At 37.9% G+C, this 21,393-nt stretch overlaps 1 protein-coding gene across 4 annotated transcripts in view; it reads right to left on the bottom strand.

Moving 5' to 3' along the window:
• The window catches only part of LOC139735521 (lissencephaly-1 homolog), a 55,640-nt gene extending 37,622 nt beyond the window's left edge, over positions 1 to 18,018 (bottom strand). For all 4 annotated transcript variants that reach the window (XM_071646278.1, XM_071646279.1, XM_071646280.1 and 1 more), the window contains exons 1-2: positions 17,910 to 18,018; positions 15,045 to 15,304 (exon numbers count right to left, since the gene is read on the bottom strand). In XM_071646278.1, the coding sequence (XP_071502379.1) occupies positions 15,045 to 15,076 (32 nt within the window). In that variant the 5' untranslated portion in view covers positions 15,077 to 15,304; positions 17,910 to 18,018. The remainder of the gene's footprint in view (positions 1 to 15,044; positions 15,305 to 17,909) is intronic.
• Between the last annotated feature and the right edge of the window lie 3,375 nt (positions 18,019 to 21,393).

Below are 21,393 nucleotides of genomic sequence, written 5' to 3'. Positions count from 1 at the left end.
ATGTACATTGTGTCTCTAACATAAAAATGTTAATCACAACTTGGACTTAAGTACTTAGGTGAAATACATTGTACATGTATGTAGTCTTGTAAAAATACATCACACATGAGCCCCTCCCCCCCCCCCCCCCCAGCTGTCTTGTGAAGACCCAAGCCAAGTCATCATGTCTGTCCAACATCCTCACTTGGCAACAGAACAGCAGATTCTACACCAATGTTCGAGTTGTTTAACTTGCAATGATCTCTTACAATGTAACTGCAGATCATATATTACCTGAAATTAAAACAATGAAAAAGACATCCATTTGTAGAAAACAAGCATCTACAAATTGTATGTAAGAGGTTTTTTTAATAAAATGAGCAAAGGTGCATACTCAGAAATATCCTGATTGCACCATAAAAAATGACCCCCCCCCAAAAAAAAAAACATTTTCTTAATCAATCTTTATGCAAATATTATGGTATGCCTAATCAAACAGTCTTGCCTATACCATGGATAACTACACCTATCATTATTTCTCTAACTGTTTGATAGCTACTGTACCAGTATCCTATGGTACAGCAGTCGGTCGATGAGTGCATTTGCACTGATGGTGAAATACATCTATCGTAGTACTGTATATGACAAATATTTTGCGAGGTTTTTATTTTCGTGAATTTTGCGAGTCACGTGCTATTCGCAAAATTAAAGAGACATGAAAATAATGACTCTTATCCTGATATAATGTGATGCACACGTATACATTTCTCAGTTCAGACCAGTACACCACAATCGCGAATTCATCCACTCGCGACATTGTCGGGAAGTCTCGATTTGCGAAAATTTAGACTAACTAAATATATGGCGTACACAGTATACAATGTACTGTATGTGCTGATATCTTGACCAATACTACATAAAAATTAACATGAAAAAATTACATTATTACATGTGTGCATTTTGTATAAATTTGTGACCATATGAAACAAACATGTGGAGTGTCTAAATTTGCATATGTTGGATGTTTGACAGCTACAACTTGTATCCTTCAGCGGTCAGTCATGGGTGCATAATATATGTACATGTATACTGACAGTGAAATACCCAGGTAACTTGAGCCAAAATTTGCAATGTACAAGTATAAAGAGCACAAATACCTTGTACAAATACGTCATGAATTACTGTGGTATTCAGGGTTGTAGTTCAAACTTTGCACAAAATAGGCATGCAAGATATGAGTGTAAATCATTTTGCAAAATAACACTGATCAGACAGTGGTGTATTTCTAATGTGACCTGACATACTTCTTGTCTTTTCCCCATTGAAGATAGATTGTAGGTGTATTTAAAAAAACATGCATGTACAGCGCTTACCAGAAATGCCATGATATTTGTAAGTGAGAACGGCACCAAGCGAATAACCATGGTAGCTATTAACATGGTTGTACATTTCACCAATGAGTAGTGCCAACAACTATACTGCATGGTATCTATTCAAATACATTGTAGCATGGGAATTCAAATGTGAATGCATCCAGCTAGTAAAGGCACTACAGGCATTTACCATTTGCAGAAGAAATGAAACCCCAGCTTTACTGCTTCACAATAGTTCTAACATGTGAGTTAAGGACAGAATCAACCAATGTAAAAATATTAATTACAGTTGTAGTATAAAATAAATCAATGTTAATTGTTGGACCTGTACAAAATGTAGACAATAGTGAATAACATTGTTTCTAGAATCAACCATCAGCAGTAATGGTTAATTGAGAAAAATAGCGATATTTCCTTTAATACATTTTAGGCTTTATTGCAAAATTTGTATGTGGTAGGATGCTTTGTGATAAAACTGACCTGCACATAATGCATCAAATGTCATTAACTTGTACAGTTTTAAATCACTGCTCCCAATGCTAAACAATACCTTTACGGCTGCTCTCTTGACTATTCAGACTACAGTGTACTCCCGTTATTTAACGAACACAGTTATAACGAAATTCCGGTTACAACGAAATAGAAATTCAGGCAGCAACATCCACTCTATGTATTTCTACTGTTTATTTGTTCGGTTATAACGAAATGTCGATATAACGAAAGAAAACTGCCCGTCTCGAGCAGTTCGTTATACTGTAAAAGTGGATATTTTCGCGCAACTAATTTTTCGCCCTTGGCTGGGTAAGAAGAGTTTCGCATGTTTTTAATTCCGCAGAATCAGGATATCACGCACAGGAACATATGGCAAGCAAAAATATTCGTGTGCTTTTATTTTCGCGCTAGTTTCTGGTTGCGCGAAATGCGCGAAAATTTCAACATCGCGAAAATTTCCACTTTTACAGTAACGGGAGTCCACTGTACTGTGATATTTATGGCATCATCCAAATTTAGACATTCAAATGATAGGGTTGAAGGTAACAAACATCAAATTCTTTCATGTTAATTCTTTCAATAAAGGTCAAGATGTCGGCATGCGTTTAATACAATGTAAGCATAACAGTACTCATCTGCAATTGAATTACCCTGACTCTAGAAATTCAGCAATGTGTTGTTTACAAATCAGCACCACAGCTATCACCCATGACTCATATTTTTTGGTTTCCTGTCTATAGATGCCACAGTCTGGACAGAAGAGTTCAACATTCACAGGTGTACAGTATAAAGGGTCAAGCTCAGTCTTTTCCGATAACAAGCAGAAAATAATTCTACAGTTCTCCTGACTGTAATTTCCTTTTATTGGACAATAACACTAACTGAGTGGTATATCTTAGGCCTGCAATACTACAGTATATCGAATTTTGACGACATACAGCTGTACTTCAATCACACTAAAGGAGACAACTTTGATAATAAAAGACACAGGAGAGAGAAGACGGGGATAGCAATGGACAACTAATAATGGATACGTTTCGGAGAGTATTTGCGACAGAGGCATCTAGATTGGAAGCCTGGCTCTTGCCTTCATTTACTGGCCAGCCCCAGTAATTGGTTATTCCATAAACATCAACTCTGTGCATGTCCTAAATTTGACGTGCATCTCGAGACATCAGGCTCTAGTTGGCTCAGTCAGCTTTGGGCCACGGGGTAATTTTGATGACGATGTGCGTGCATATGATTAGTGGAATCTATACAGCACATGCTGCACGGGCTATAAAAAAGCTCCTTGTCCACAACTCACATTTTATGAATTCCAAAAATTGTTATGAAATTCAGCCTCTTCATTGTGAGACTGTGCCACTTATTCACTTTTTCTCTCCTTTAATACCCTCTCAATCTCTCTCTTTCTATATTTTCCACTCTACCCTTCTTTCTCCTTCATTTCATACCTGATTTGTGACAACTTTAACATACACTTTAATATTTTACGTTTGTATCCTAACCCTAATAAATCAAAATACATACTACATACACAAATGTATGCAATAGTATTGTGTGCAGACAATTTTTCTGAAGGAAACAAGTTCTACTGACAATATATGAAAACAATACCTGTATGCACATCCAATACAGTACTTGTAAACAAAAGATAATTAGCTTAAATGCTCTGTCATCCTGTCATTAACATTATTGCACGTACAATAAATTTTGTACATAAACACTATTACAGCCCATCTTTCAAGGTAATGAATGCACCATTGATTCATTTACTTTGTTTCCACACGAGAATAGCCATGCGTACGAGATTGATTTCAGTGTACAGCAATTTTCTACATAAAACATGTACACAGGTACAAATGTTTGTATCACTGCACTATGCATGAGTATGGAGAGGGATGTGTGTACAACGTTGTGTGCATATAATTGTACATGTATTGTAGTAGACACATGTACACCATACAAGTGTATGTGTGTGAAAATGAATTTAAAGGGATTGTACAGTTTCGGTTGAGACCTAACTTCAGATTTCTAACATTTTTTGGTGAGATAATGAAAAACCTTCTATGAAATATGAAAGAGCATGTAATTTTATGAGGAATTCAACGTTTATTTGATGAAAATTGGTTTTGAAATAGCTGAGATATCCAAAAAGAGCGATTCTAATAAAGTGTGGGACCCACACTTTCACACAATCGCTTTGTTTTACCTTGTTTTTGGATGTTTCCGTCATTCCAAACCCGATTTCCATCAAGTAAACTTCGAATTCCTCTTAAGATGGTATGCTCTGTACTACTTCATAAGTGTTTTCTTGGTATCTCGCAAAAAGTTAAGAGCCCAATTCTCACCTCCACCAAAACTGTACTATCCCTTTAAGTACTTCATGCGTATGAATACCGTAAAGTTCCGTGTATAAGACGCACCCATGTATAAGACGCACCCCTACTTTCGGACCTGAAATTAAAAAAAAAAAAAAAAAACGAAAATTTCCACGCAAATATTGCGTGTGTCATACATATTATTTCAGCTCAAAATTTCCCTAGAATGCAGCATGTATTTGCTCTATTTTTCGTTTCCTTTTATACTTTCTTTTAACGGTATTCATCGGACATCGGCAAAATATGGAAGACGCAAAATGCGAGACTTGTCTCGGTACTCACTTGCTATTGTTTCGCCTTTCAATCGTGTTACATGTGTCATGCATATCGTACTCATGAGTGCACAGTACGATCTTTGCTGTGATACATAGCAGAGGGTGTCTCGCATATCGACGCATGTCAGACTGGAAGGTTCATTACGAAAAATAAGAAAAACATCAACAAGTGTAGCAGAGGGATCATACGGCGAGACGTACGGTGCGTACGGTAATTACACTCACTGTTGTTTCGCCCGGAGGGATTACCAGTAACGTGTGTGTCTCTTGTACCATGCTTGTATGCAGAGTGCTAGCCTTTTGCAAAAGGCAGCTCGCTATAATTTCAGCACATGCACACAGAGAGCAATGGACTTCCACACACAGCGCGCAACGGGCAAGCGCGCTCCGATTTGATCGCTGTGTGCACACGAGTCCATTGCAAGAGCCTCTCTGCAGCTGCTGCCTTTGCAAAATGCTAGCTAGCTAGCTAGCTTGGTACAGACGTGTAGCTATGCTATCCTAACTGGCCTCGTGAAATGAAGAGCAAACGAACGACATGGATATGCATGCATGCTCCACACATCGTTCATATTTACGGTGACATAGTGTCGATCCTACTCCGTATTTTACAGCTTTTGTCTATGGCCATATTGATACTAGTACATTGATAAGTTTTACAGTATCGGTAATTTAGTGATGATACTAGGTGTTTCAAAAAACATTTCCCACTTTTGATCATAAATATTTCAAAAACTATTCATTCGATAAAACTGTCATTGATATGAATAATAGCTGGATAGTGTACAATTTGGTTGAAGGTAATTTGCACGTGAAAGCATAAATCAGTTTCATTAAATCTAAGATTGATTTTGAAGTAAGGTTTCAGATTTTGGTCAAATTTTAACCCTCTGTACAAAAATTGAACTTCGCACAGGAACCAATGATGTGTATGTGAGTGTGTGCTGACAATGGCCCTGAACAATGGACATGCCTGAACCACCTGTTGACTAGGCGTCAGTCTGGCGCTCCCTGGCACATGAATGCTTATCAATAATTCATGTGGATTGCCCTGGGCACTGCTAGTCTGAATTCATGCACGGTAAAGTGCTTGCAAACACCACATTTCATTCCAGCTGGCAATCATCTTCAAATTTTGCTTCTGACATATCACTAGATTTGGGATATAAATAAGCATGAATGATCTAAAGTTCCTCATTTTAATACAACTGTCTACTAATTAAATAGTCTGACAAATTTTTCGCTTTTTCGATAAAAAAAGATCATTTTTGGTAAAGATTTCAGCAGCATTTATCATTGGGGCAATTTGTTTCAGAGTAGATTTATTTAAGGCTCCATATACACAAGTGTATTATACTCTAATTGATTTTCTTTACTTCCTGTAACCACGTTTATGATAGAACAGAAGGTATTCATTGTAATTTTGTTTTTCAGAAGTAGGAAGAGCACTGACGCGACTCAACGACAGCATCGACAGGCGTTTGACTTTACACAGATACTGCCAGAGGCTGAATAAAGACTAGCTGTGATAGTGGAATTTCTCATGAATGAATAATGAAGCATTCAAACCCTGGCCATTGTTCAGGACCATTGTCAGGGTGTTAACCACACACTCCCATACACACCCATTGACCCCTGTGCAAAGTGAAATTTTGTACAGAGGGTTGAAAATAGAGCAAAGTCTGGAACCTAACTGTGAAATTAATCATGGATTTCATGAAACTTATTTATGCTTTCATATTTAAACTACCTTCAACCAAATTGCACACTATTCAGCTATCACTCATATCAATGACAGTGTTATCTGATATATAGTTTTTGAATTATTAAGAATCAAAAGTGGGAAATGTTTTTTGAAACACCTAGTACCTGTACATCGCGTATTCCAGCTACTAGGTTGGCTGTTGGTAGCTTGGTAGACAGACATCGGTAGCATACAGCAGTGCTGTTACAGCTGTTGTCTATGGCCAGATTGATACATAGTTACTGCACAAGGCCGATGTAAGTTTATTTCGTATTTGCAGCTTTTGTGTGTGTCCAGATTGAAAGATCACTCATTTATCCATAAGTTTTAGTGATTGCTTACCTTCCAAACGTTGATGGGCATACATGGCCCCAAGTTGGCCTTATAAAATTGGGTGTACATGACAGATTTTTTTCCGTGATTCGACTGTACCCGTGTATACGACGCACCCCCGATTTTCAATGTTTTCCGACCAAAAAATAGCGCGTCTTATACACGGAACTTTACGGTAGACTAAAATTCACATCAATGGGGATGGAATTCAGGTCTTTTACGTCCTTTATCTACTTTTCTAAAAAGGCCTTATTCATATGTAGAGTCAAAATCTTATGACATGTACAAGTATTTGATGTATCTATCATATCAATCATATCATACAGCAACGCTGCACATTGGCACTGGTCCGACAATCCCTGACCAGCACAAATCATTGTCGGACCAGAAAATTTTTTAGGAATGGACCAGTGAAAAACAGAGAAAACTGGGTACCTAATGGTCCAACAGACAGGTCAGACCGATAGAAAAAAATATTGAGGTAGTGTACAGCCCTACATACAGCAAACGTGTGATGGCAGTCAATCGCACAAACCTATGTACACGTATAGTGTCTGTGAGTTAAATTGGAAATTCGGCCCAGATTCATCCGTCCTATTCATTCGATTTTAATCCTAGTAATGAAATCCCATATGAACATGAAAGAACACTTCACTTTTAATTTGTAAGGACCTTTCCTCTGAAGTGCTGTAAATCTAGTGTAGGATTGCCTAACCTACAGTAAACTATGCACAAAAAACCCCAATAACACAGGAGTCTACTTTCACTTTATGTATGTACTTAGCAGCTTGCACATGGGTGAGTCACCAAGAGTGCTCACATGTATATACTAATGTACAATATTGTATCTCACTAGCCTCGGCTGACAACAAGGTCAAGGCTGGTCAAATGTATTATGCTGTCACATGCCATTTTCATGCTACACGTATTAATGTACATGTATGTCATCAGCTGAGAACCAGAAGGGTGCTATTGCATTTGAGCAAGATTTGAGCATAAATAAAAACAAAAAAATCAATTTTAATGAAATTAAATGTTCACTTTGAACATCAAAAGTGGTTAGATTTATCAGCACCTTTCCAAATATTGGGTAAAAAGTGCCCTTGTGGTTTTTATTTTGAACATTTTACTGAAAATGAAATAATCTAAAATTGACACCATACTGTAATGTACAGGAGATCAACCTCTACAATGGGTGATTTCAAGTTCGGTGCTACAAATGTAGTGCTAGTGCTAGTGCTAGCCCCCGAATAACAGCCTTAAATCGAGCTCCAACACCGACGGCCAGATTAACGAGGCGATACCGATCGAAATCATCGATCACCAGCACTTGGTGTTGGAATCACAGCACCGCGAAGTCCGCAGGAATCGTGCGACGAAAAAAGTGATGGCGCATAGTTAAAGTCAAATATATATACAGAGATGTAGCCATGACTGCTTAGTTTTAGACACATAACAAGGAAGATTGATTAAAATGCTACAAATTTCGACCCTTTTTTGAAGCACAATTATCCTAAATTGCTCGTAGGCTCAGATTTATAAAGCCTTGCCGAGAGTGTTCATGTACGTTGGCGTGGGCGACCACTGCACTAGCACAGACTTTGCACGTAAAACATGCATCTACTTATGGACGTGAATGTGGGTTTCGCACAGCAACGCTAACACCAGCACCGAACTTGAAATGACGAAAATGATAATCCCTAGGGGCTAGTGTTAGTTAATGGGGAAAAAGCAAGTAAATCGCTGACACAAACGGCGAAGCTTGGTTCAGCAGACGACATTCAACACCGAGTCCAGCACCAGCAACCGGAAATACGTCATGATTTTGAGGTTAACTCCCAACACCGACGTGATTTCAAGTTCGGTTTTATCGCCGCTGCTAGTGCTGAGATAGCACTAGCACTAGCACTAGCACCGAACTTGAAATCACCCTATGTGATACCAATATAAACTCAATATCCCCACTGTAATAATGCCCTTATTTGACTGGTTCTCAGCCGACGATATCCACTGTTCATAGGCCGTACATGTACAAGTACTGTATGTTTTGTACAAGTCTGAAAGAATGCAACTCCTTAATTTGTGTTGTCGCTTTACAAGAATACAACCATCATGAATAGGAAAATTCATTACATTCTGTGTATTAATGAAATGTAGCAGCAATATATACAAGTGTATTTCACACAAAATAAATAAATATTTGGATTCCCCTAGAGATTAAAATTTACTCTCAAGCATGGTGACTAGCACTTGTCATCATAAGCAATGAGATAGAAACTGACAGCAACTCAAGGTTCCACTAGCTGCGATTTAACAGATTCTGTATAAAAGAAAAACATAAAGCAGGATGGCTTCAAGATCACAACATGGTTCATAGCCTTCATTTAATCAGCATACCATGGCATTCAATCTGGTGAAGGTCAGACGGCATGCATGCATTCAACACAATGGACTGTGACATACTTATTCACTGACCCAAACAAAAAACCAAATCACACAGAAAAGTGTGTTCAAATAGAAAAGGACATATTAAATTGTAAGATACATGCATAATGAATGTACAGACTATACACATGTACATGTAGTCTATACTGTACAACTGTACTTGTACAACACGTTTATCAATGCACGCTGATAAGTTCGCCCTGTGTTAAACAGCTACCTAGTACATGTATAAGGGCAAGTCCAAGATAATGTCCCCTCAGATGCTCAAAATTCATCTTGATTTAATCAAAAAGTTATTGATATCATGTTGTAGCCAAAGAGTTAAATTATATATTTCCAGCAAAGAAAATATTTAATTATGCAAATCTATGCAAGAAATATGGCCTTAATTTGCATAAATTAAAAACAAACCTTACGTATGGGACAAATTAAAAATATTCATCTAAAATCAGTTGAATTTGTCCTTAACTTAGTTCCTTTATGGACATGACCCCTGTATGAGCTAGTATAATTTCCAATAGGTAAGACAAGGTCAGCACATTAATTATGCAAATTATGCTCTTTCCCAGAACGAAGTGTCCCATACGTAAGGATTTGAGTATGTTTTTTTTAGTTTTTTCTGAAAATTTCCAACATTGACCAATCATACTTTAGGAAGTTCTAATTTATTCATTTTAACTCCAGATTAGCAAAACTAAATGTGAAAATTTAATTAGTCCTTCATCTTATAATTAATCAAAGTTTGCTTACGTATGGGACAAATGCCTTACGTATGGGACATTACATGCAAAGTGAATGGGAAAACCGCCTTTTGACATGGATGCTATATGTCCTTACATTTGTTTGGTTAATGGTTATCTTTGCACCTACTCTGAAGGATATGTCTATATATCTACCTCTCCTACTTAGTTGACCTCAGGGAGAGTGTAAGAATAGCATTATTGAGTCATTCTATGACTAAGAAAGGAAAATAAAGAATATTCATTTATACTTGTATTTTCTTATTTTCATTACAAGCTGTGCAGCTGGTCTTCAATTAACATTCCTCCTTTTAACATTTTGATATTGGACATTTTCTTAATTCAGTTATCATTTTCAACTTTACCTCTCTACAAAATGACTTTGTCCTAGAGAATGGGATTCTCTAAGTGTCATTTTAGGTGCAGTACACTGTTCAGCATGTACTACAGGCTGTACAGCCTAAAAAGGGAAATCAAAACAATTGTGCTTGTGGTGCTCATCAATGACAACATTACAGGTCTTACTGAAAAGAAAAATCACTTGAGGTGACAGCAGGTAACTTTGTCATTACTTGAGTTGATAGCAAAGGAAAAACCCTACAAGAATACTTTTTATTTTGATATGATGTTTAATATTTCAACTGCACACCCTCAGAATATGTCATGACTTATCAAGGTCATGAACACGATTTCTGAAAATCCTGTAAAATGAAGACTATAGTTTACATTTGCCATGAACCACAATATCAATACTGGTTCTGTGGTTGGAGTGCTAATAACACAAATTACACAAACAAATAGGGAATTCAATTTTCTTTTCTATATTGTGTTTGAAGAGACAGATGTGCTCTGAGACACCTTAATCAACTCCTACTTACTTTGTACCCCACATCTACACAATTATCAACAAGCATTGCAAACTCGTAGTGTATGATCAAATTAGGTTATTAGAATTTATCAAACTTGTAAGTTTCAGATCAGTGAGTTACTTGAGTGTTTCAAATCTAGAATTACATTTTTCTCTTAAGATGTAAATGTACAAATGATAATCTTTCCTGTATCACTACACAAGCATGTATGTACAAAGTACAACCACAAATTTTGTTGTCTTTGGTTTCATAGACCTGAAGCCAAGCAATTTGAAAAAAAAAAAAGCCAGCGTTGGCACATACATTCTTCTATCTCCTTGTTCTACCACGGCTTTTAAACTCTAAAAGTTTCATTAAAATTGGATTGATTTTGCAGAAGCTAAAATTCACATGGCAAAACATGATGATTACAGAGCAAAATTAATTACTCTTGTTGTTGTTGTGTTTTGTGCTGCATTTCAAATAATTACAAAGCTCTATAAAAGCTTAGACAACTTGCAAGGTAAGCCTAAAACTACTGAAAGTACCCACTTCAAAATGTATTTGCAAATTACACTGTACATGACATTTGATTTTACAGTTGAAATTATCAAGACTACAAATTAGTCATGGTACATGTGCATGTATGCTACATCAAGGTCATAAGCTAGAAATCGCACATTTTTTTTTTCATTTGATAAAAAATACTGACCAGAGTATTACAAATGGGCTAGAAATAGAGTGTCAGTATACTGTATCTGTATGTGTAGACATCATGAGGACAGTGTTAATGCATGACGGAATCCACACTAAGACATTTAATTGTAAATTAATAATTACTTTTATTTGTCTTATTTTAGCTTTTGTTAGGTATCTGAACCGGGAAAGTACCCACTTAGAAGTCTATTTCATTTGTTACATGTTGTAGTATGATTTGTGGAACTGAATATGACACTATGGGGAATTTAAAGTCATTCCCATGAATACACTTGTGCACTAAAGACAAATGTCCCATACGTAAGTTCAGCCATGTCCCATACGTAAGGTGTACTTTCGCTAATTAAACCAACTTCATGAAAATATGCGCCATTCTTTTGCAGTGAAACTTTGCTGAAAGATACTTCAGTATTGTACCTTTCTTCACTTCTAAACAGAACTTGATCAGTAAGGTACTTTCAGAGAATTTTCAATTCAAACTTTATTTTGAAAAATCCAGTTTTTCTCTGGTCCCATACGTAAGTTGCCATATTTTTCTTAATAAAATAATTAACCCAAGGTCAAATGACATCAAACTTAAACACAATATTCTTCTCAGGGCTGCCAGTCCTCCTGATGATAAACAGTAAAATCCAAGTGCTCCTTCATTACTTTTCAGAGGTTTGAAATCTCTGAATGTCCCATACGTAAGGTGCGCGATATCTTGGACTTGCCCATAATCGTATACTGCCACACAAATGTTATAGCCTGTAGATGTGGAAAGGTTGCACAGGTACCATGTACAACTTCTATGATTCATCTTCTAGCTGTGTACTGCACTAATGAAATGAAGGTGATTGTGGTATTTGCCATAACTAATTAATGACAATTTGCTTTAGTCTCGTACTGTCATAGAATCTTAAATGACTTTGAGCTTTTAAGTCAAATATTATTCAACCATTTGAAGAAATTAGATCCAGATGTTGACTTAACTAACCACTAACCATTAGGTTGTAGATACATGTACACCGTAGGAATTTGTAATGGGTATAGTACATACTGTAAAGAAAAATTAAGCATATACATAGAGTATTGTATATGTACATGGCAGCTGCATTATAGATAATAATGTGATGTAAAGCGCTATGAAATAACTTACAGCTTGTAAAAGTGTCATACAAATTATGTAATTATCGTATTCCATTGTATTGTATTGTATTGTATTGTATTGTATTGTATTGCATTGCATTCTAATAGTCTCTAACTGTCATCATTCTGCTGTGACCTCTGTGAGGCTCTGTTGTGGGATCATATTTTTCATTATATTCAAAACAAGTCTTTGATACAAAGGTCATGGCTACCAAACTTGCTTTCAGCAAAACTAAATGGCAGGGAAGGTTCCAAAGAAGAACAAAAGCACTTTCAATATGTAATGGAATGAGCTACTTGTAGTGTGCGTCACTGCATGAATTATCTTTTGTTAGTCATACTTGAAGCCCCAAGTTATAAATTGTACCATTAAAAACAGTACCCAAACTGAAATTGGTCTCGTAGATACATGATGAAGTTTAAAAACAAAAACAAACAAACAAACAAATGATTTGCAGAGAAGTTTACGCAAAGGCTGCAAAAATGCCAAAATAAAAATTAGGAAGATTCTGTAGAGCACAGCATCAGGGACCTGCGTGCCTCCCAATAGGTAATGCCATGTCCAAAATCGGGAAGGCCTATCTATAATACATTATTTAAAAAGGATGTGAAGAAAACAATTATTTTTCACTGAGAGCCAAGGATGATTGGTGGGTCTGCTTTTCAAATGCAAAGCAGCGTAAGCACTTTTGTATCATTCTTCAGACCATACAAAAACATAGCTGACATACTTTTTTTTTCCTACTGCCCAAATCATACTATGCTGGTCAAGAAGGGTGAATAAAAAAGGTGCATTGTATTTTTTTTTTTTTGGCTCAGTCACACATGACCATGCAATAAAATATATTACAAGTACATTCACACACTGTGCATGTCCTCTGTCCACTTCCATTCTTGCCATAAACTGTGATTCAATACTATACTCAACACAGCATTAGTTTCATTAGACAGAAAGATCCGTCTGTCCGGAGGACTCTTTTTATATTTTGCCATTAACGCTGTCCTCCGTAGACAGACGGAAGGTTGCAGTACCCATTGCTGTGTGGATGTTCTTAACCACTGTCTCTATGGAAAATTGGGTGAGGTACTGTACCTCACCCTTCTCGACTGCGTCTAATTCACGGCCCTAGGTCGGCCAAATTTAAGCTTGTATAGTGAAATTAGCTTTTTAAAAATACATTTCACTCACCAGATTAATGAATAATCCAACATTTTAGTAGAATTTTCAACGTAAAACACAGCCTGTCGCGTCGTCACGTTCAAACTGCAGAAACATACACTATGAATCTATTAGCCAATCACATGCGAGGTAGTTTCTACGTGTTTGTTTTACTAAAACACGTACCTCGCATGTGATTGGCTTACAGATTCAAAATGGCGACTTACAGCTTGCGAACGGCGATGTTGCGATATCGATAAAATTTCTGCGTTATAACCGAGTTTATGTGAGTATTTCGATTGCACAATGTGAGAAATTTATCCCAAATATTGCTGCATAATGTGTCATGTCCTGTCAAACTTGTTTGAATGTAAAAAAGCTGTCTGAAATTTGGTTTATCATAACGTTTGATCTGTGCGCGACTGCTCCACACAGGAGCCGCAATCATTGACTTCGGTCTGTGTACGGAGGGGATCCGTGAAGCCAGACGCAGTCTCCACGGAACATTCCCCGACGGACAGATACAGACCGATCTTTCGGTCAATAGTTTCATAAGATGTATAAAAGCGGTCTGATAAAATTGTACGTCTTTAAAATTATTATTTCCTTCTACAAGTGCCAGTGCTGAACTTCACGCCATAAAACTTCACTCCACGCAGAATTTGTTTTTCTTCAGGCAACACTTCTGATCAAATTCCTCATGACATAAGCTGATTCCCTAAAAGGTATCCAAATACTGAAAAACATGATACATTCGCAGCATGAAATTTTCATGAATTGGAGCCGACAGCCTTTTTCGCGGCATGAAATTTTCGCAAAATTGAAATGCATGCTAACATTCCTCGTCTTACAGTACCTTTCTGGGTCTATAGGGTGCACTAAATGTTGATTTCAGTAATTTTGAAAACATGTACATGATTGCTGGTGAGCATTTCACTGTATGACCATCTACACCCAGCCAAACTGTTTATAGTTCAATTGTTACATGTATATGATACCTGACAAGACAACAATATCATAAATTCATATCTAACACATTTATTGCAATATTTATGTTCTATTCATATGTTGTTTTTAGAATTTTAAGTTACTTCAAATATCATTAGTCCCTGCTTTGTGACGCTACAGCTGTAGTGGAAAACATGACAAATACTTTAATATTTCTTAAGACAATTTATTGAAATTTCTGTCAGCCAATTAAAAGGTATAAAAAGATTAAAGAAGTCCCTTTCTCATCCACAAACAGTTTTGTTTACTTTGCATCTTCTCTACTAACAATAGAACACTCCAAAATATGAATTTTCAGTGCTGGCAATCTTACATGATTCATTCATCAATAAGAATATATTGAAGAGATAGACACAATACAGCTGTAGTTCCCTTTATCAATTATGCATGATAAATCAAATGTTTTGCGCCATGGTACTTACAGCTCTTCTCTCTGTCTCTGTGAGAGCACCATGATGACTGTTTATTTTTGTCCCAGGCTGGCCCCAGCCTGCAGAATGAGCAAGAAACTCAGAGGTACTCCACCCCAGCTGTGTCAAGACAAAACCTGTCCTTCCTCTGTCGGGTAACAGCTTGACCAGTCCAGCTGCAAATTACAACTAGATTGCCAAAGTCAAAATCTGGCATTCAGTTACGTCTGAATGTAAACCTGTTCAGGAGTCTTCTCTCATGGCAAACAGCTCTGTCAAAACAAAAAGTGAAAATTAAATGTTCCCTTTATCTCGTGAAAACATTGAAAACAGAAAACAATTTAGATAACAGAACAATGAGAACAGACAATCTATGGTTACAGATTCATATAAAAATTGATTCATAAAATAATTGGATTACTTGTGTGAGGGAAACAAGAACTTTGGATAGACGTCAATATTCATGATGAGGATGTGCATCTAAACAAGTCAAATAAGGAAGTACGGTACATTCAATGTGTCAAGAGATGGAGATGTCAACTGTAGGTTCTAGATGGGTTAACTTGTTGTAATTTGGTTTCAGTCCCTGTAAAAATCACTGTCGGACCAGTAACTTTTTCAGGAACGGACCAGTAAAAAATGGAAGAAAAAAAATGGGTACCTAAGTTTTCAACTGGTCCGACATCAACAGGCAGGTCGGACCAGTACTTTTTTAGTAGAAAAATGGGCCAGTGTGCAGCCCTGATTATTACTATTACGATATTAGCATAATTTGATGAAGTCCGAAATGCGTACGGACGATCATTGCATCTTGTCACAGAGTAGAGTAGCTACTTAATTATCATTTTTAGGCCTACACTGCACTGTATTATCATTACGGCTCATTATTGTGGAATGAATGGCATCATATAACACAAGCAAGCCGCCCACAATTCGACCATAAGTGCCATCCAAAATTTGCCCATTATGCACTTGTCAATGTAATGACTCACCCCACTACCCCCGGACATGGGTGCGTCATTTCCTCGTTTGGTCCGTCAAATTTGTGACCCAGGTGTTCGTCATTTTACCAGCTTTGTCCGTCAAATTTTTGACCGAGGGGTGCGTCAAAATCCCATCATTGTCGGTCAAAATTTTGACCGAGGGGTGCGTCATGGTACGTCACTTGGCTATGGAAAATAACACGCATTTTTGCACGCTGGATACACGTACCGCGAGTGAAATTACAGTGAGCGCTTTCCCGCGGCAAGTGAAAATCAAAGTCGGGAAGCGTTTTGGAATAAGAGGAAAAAATGCTTGCCAGAATCTGGCAAGCAAAGAATTTAAAAGCCACCCTTTCTCCTTACATTTTCCCTCCAACAAACCCATGAAATCATGCATACTCAATCTCAAACCAGGGACTGTTCAGCGATGTAACAACTTAGTTAAATCTTTCCTGTCGAAACGGCAGCAGAAGAACTGCTTGCCGCATGCCATTTTCTGCTTGCGGGATAGCCCGACCAGCTGGCCAGACGCGCGCGCGACGCTGTTAGCTGTGCGAATCTCTACGTACCGCGACTTGGCTGTAGTTACGCAGTACTCGAGCGGGAATATGAATGCCGTGGCGTGGTGTGTACCTACCTGCGCTGCAGCAGTATGCATCCACCGCACTAGCAATGGCCGCGCACACACAGCGCATTCTGCACACATGTGATTGTCATGTATGGATTGCATGCACAGAATACATACTACTGCACGGAATATCGTAGCAGCAGCGTGATGTACGGTGAATGACAATACGGTGCTTACATGGTAAGGGAAACTTGCCGAAACTTTTACAAATTATGTGTACGAACCAAAAGAAAATGAAATTGCTTGAATAAAACGTATGCAAAAATCGTTTCAGTATTTACGGGGGTGCGTCAAATGTACCGAGGATGTCCGTCACAAAAGTGACCGAGGTGTGCGTCACTTTCAACGTGTTGTCCGTCAAAAAAGTGACTGTGGTGTTCGTCACTTGCAGCGTTATGTCCGTCAAAAAAGTGACTGTGGTGTCCGTCAAAAACCCCGTGTGGTCAGTCAAAAAATGACCATGACGCACCCATGTCCGGGGGTAGTGGGGTGCGTCATTACATTGACAAGTGCATTAGCTTACAAGTAAAAAACCTAGGTCAATCAGGTGTCTATGCCTTTGCATGTTGTCAAACCTTGTTCAGTGTTGGTGTGAGTTTTCAATCAATGTCAAATCAATATTAGTCTTACTAAACAAAGCAAGAAATCAAGCAGACCCTCTAAAATATCTTTTTCATTCAACAATCAAAAAAATTTGTGACAGTTGTGTGTTGTGTGAATGTGAAGTGAGGTCACAAGCTAACAATTTATTCAAGTACGATCAGTCAATACAATGTGTGTGAGTGTCATAATGAATGAAGTCTGACTCTGCTGAGTTCGAACAGTTGCAGTGTAGTTTCCCCCACAGACAGTATAGTAATGAAATGTAATTTCCCATTTCAAAAGTGTGTAAATGTGGGTAAAATGTGTAGACAGTGTGTACATTACATGAATCATATTTTTATTGACAATTCTCAGTGACGTTGGCGTAAGCCGGTAGGACCTATACGTTATGATCATATCATGAATGTACGAAGTAGCGTAGACACAATAAATTCGTATTTGAACATGCATGCACGCAGTATTGTAGAACACGACAAACACAAATTCACACACAAGAAAACGTCAACGCCTACGGAATGATGTGGAGTAGAAGTCCGTACATAGCGAATGAGTGGTCGCCCATCATGGCGACTGCTGTGGATAAATGCGGTATCATGTCAAAATGACAATGAAATCAATAATTTCAACTAAACATTACGAATCTATTTGATATGGGGTACTTACCATCATCATTAAAGATGTAAATGAAGTAAGAAAATTCCGTGAATTTACTTTCCGACTAGAGTTGTCACCCGGCTTCGCACATAAAATATGCTACCGATCCTTCCTACACGTTGAAAAATTACCCAAGATTCTCAGTGTGTCAAATTTGTTGCGCAAAAGTAAGGTGCGCATCCGGAAGAAACCGTTGTTCTGTCGTCTGCAACACTCACAATCGTGCAACCAGTCAGTGTGTACACGCACATCACATGCTACTCATGTATGCAATGCACACACACCGGTTAGAGCCGAGACCAACAGCTGAGGAACGTGCGTCTTTTTTCGAAAGATTAGTGGTAAGAAAATACCAAAGTGTGACTCAATTCAGTTATTTCCATAAACTACTTATGTATCTACCTTTTCACATCAAAGCAAAATGGATGTCATCATAATCTTTGACAGTAAGATTCGTGATTGTAAATAATCTATCTAGAAATGACCGGAAACAACGACGCAAATTGTATTCGTTTATAAATTTATGGTAAATAAATCACCGACAAAGTACGGTAGCTAGCAGTAGCACCTGCATGCACCTGGCTGGGCCACAGTGCAGGGTAGACTACTTTGTTAGTAGTATCCTATAACGATAACACTAACGTTAGCGTTAGAAACGATAACACTAACGTCAGTAACAGTGAATAAAAGTAATTAATAATACGGGTATGGCATGGGTTGCCGGCTGTGCAGCGCCAGCACAGCACGTCAGCAGTGTTGTGTGCAACTGCTGACTGCTGCGTGGATGTGACTAACCAGCCACAAAATGAGATAAATAATTTACCTAACGTTAGGCCTAACGTTAGCCTAGATCTATAGATCTAGCTCAATTGAAATGGACTCCTAAACTAACCTAATTTATTGGAAAGAAAGCACACACTCTGGAAAAGTGTGAACCGAGAAAAGAGGCTCTGACTAGAGTGAAGTAAATTTACTAACGTTACAGGGTCTAACTCAACCGTCTATTCAAGCGTTTCACATTTACCAAGCCGTGCTAGCTGTGCAATGAATGGGACAAAAAAGAAGAACAACAACAACAGGATGTAACCACCGGAGCAACATCAATAAAGGGATTAATCAGATTAAGTTGAAATTGAGCATGCAGAACACATTCTGTCCATGAATATTGGCAACTTTCAAAGCAGTATGGCTTTGCGAGTAAGCTGGTACCTGGTTGTGTGGTGTTTGTGCTTGACACGCACGCACAGTGATCAGCTTCTTCTCCGTGTGTGTGGAATATGTACATTACACACGAGTGTGGCTGTATCCAGCGACTCTGGCCATGGCTACAACCACACTCGTGTGGCTGGATGGTAAAGACACACGCGTGTGGTTGTATACACTGCCTTAAAACTTTCAAACCTTCAAAAGTTATCAGACGTTAAAAGTGAAGAGTGTGATGTGTGCAAGTGGTTATCAAGGAATGAAAAGGGGCCTCTAAGTCTTCTTTGTTCTCACTACTCTACAAAAAAGGGTTTTAGGAAAATTGCTGAAAATGCACTTTCACATTCATTTTATGATCCCAAAGTTAAGAATAATGTAGAAAAAGGGTAGCTCTCTCAGAAAATATGAAAAACTTAAAGGACAAGTTCACCTTCATATACATAAGGATTAAGAGAATACAGCAATAATAGTAGAACACAACATTGAAAGTTTGAGGAAAATCGGACAATCCGTTCAAAAGTTATGAATTTTTGAAGTTTTTGTGCAGTAACCGCTGGATGAGAAGACTACTGCAGTGTACGATGTCACATGCGTACAACAATATAAGGAAAATATAAAGAGAATTTCACAAAATTTCATCTTTTGAAAAAAGTACACATTCCCTTGACTCGTTACCGACATATGTCATGGGTAATATCATTCCCCCTACCTTTTGAAAGAGGCAAGTCAAATGCTCTTTTGTTATGCGAAAAAAATGAAAATATGTTGAATTTTCTTTACATTTTCTTTATACTGTTGTACTCATATGACATCACAAGCTGTAGTAGTCTCCTCGTCCAGCAGTTCCAACACAAACATTTTAAAACTTCATAACTTTTGCATCGATTGTCCAATTTTCCTCAAACTTTCACTGATGTGTTCTACTAATATTGCTGCATTTTCTCAATCCTTATGTTTATGAAGGTGAACTTGTCCTTTAATATTGACTTGGTTGACCCGTTTTACCTTTTTCGAGTCCTCATGTAAAATCAAGGGGTATGACTTTTTGTTGGTTTTGTGGTGCAGGGTCACAATTAGAGTCTAGGACCTAACTAGCTACCGGTTTTAATAGCCTGACCAGACGGTGCTTTGCCGTCAAAGTGGGGAACCACAACACAACTACAAAACTTATAACAATTTATACATTACTTATAGACATTTGTACGTTACTCACATAAAGTGTGCGCATATATTACAGAAGGTACATAAGTCCACAGAGAGCCCTCACGATAAGTCCATTGAACAAAAAAAATGACACTTTCTAGTGCAATCCCCGACCGTCAGGGTTCATCTTTGCAGAATTCAAAATGGCGCGTTGACCACTCTACAAATCATGAGCGCGCATGCGTGGCTGGAAGTGCAGCAATCTATTGCGTGCGTGCGCTCTTTGGTAGCAGCACGGTCAACAGCGTGGCCTTTAAAAGTGCATTCAGATCGCGAAACTCCCGATTATCAGATGTACCGTTCACACATGCTGCATATAATCTTTATTTTTGGTAAGTTGTGAAATGTGTTTGCCAATATCGATAACATAACTATGTAGTGTCATTAATGAAGATTACATTTAATGAGTTTGAGGTGACAAAAAATGATGTCAAGTATCAAAACTCATAAGCGATCGTAAAGCGATCTCTGAGCTCTCTTTATGTTGTGGACCGTGCCGGTACAGCCCTGTTGCTATTTATACAGCGACTGGCCTGTGTATAGTTAGCTACCGGTATGCCCATGACCTGCGCTTAAATTGTGTACACAAGCTAGTGCACAGTCGCGACAGTCACAGATCTGTCGCGCTAATTGTTGACTCTAACGTTAGTATCATTATCAATCTCCTTCAGTCTCCGTAAGTAGACTACTGTAACCATTTAACTTTTTTAGACGTTACAACCTGTAACGTTTAATGCCAATTACCATTAAATCACCATTTTTAAAAAAAGATTATCAAACATAACACAGATAAAACCGATATGTCATCCTTTGATGAGCTTGTCATGTGAAAATTAAAATTCTCACCTTTCTCTTCCATGCAATTTGTGATGAAAACAACTCATGAATTTATGGGGAAAAGCATACGTTTTTGGTATTTTCCATCAGGCAACCCAACGAGAGTACTAGTTATAGCGATGAGTCGCCAGCAGCGTGCAGACTTTTGCATGCATGTGTTAACACACTTACATCAGACCCGCACACACGGCCTTGAGCCATTTTTTTAGAAAGATTATCAAACATAACACTAGAAACAAGTGAAACTAAC

This window comes from Diadema antillarum, unplaced genomic scaffold (genome assembly GCF_040938485.1).
Source record: "Diadema antillarum isolate AM-2024a unplaced genomic scaffold, OU_Dant_1.0 seq00000583_RagTag, whole genome shotgun sequence".
Lineage (NCBI taxonomy): Eukaryota > Metazoa > Echinodermata > Echinoidea > Diadematoida > Diadematidae > Diadema > Diadema antillarum.
The sequence above is the reverse complement of the archived record's forward strand: the minus strand, read 5'-3'. Positions and strand labels throughout refer to the sequence as shown.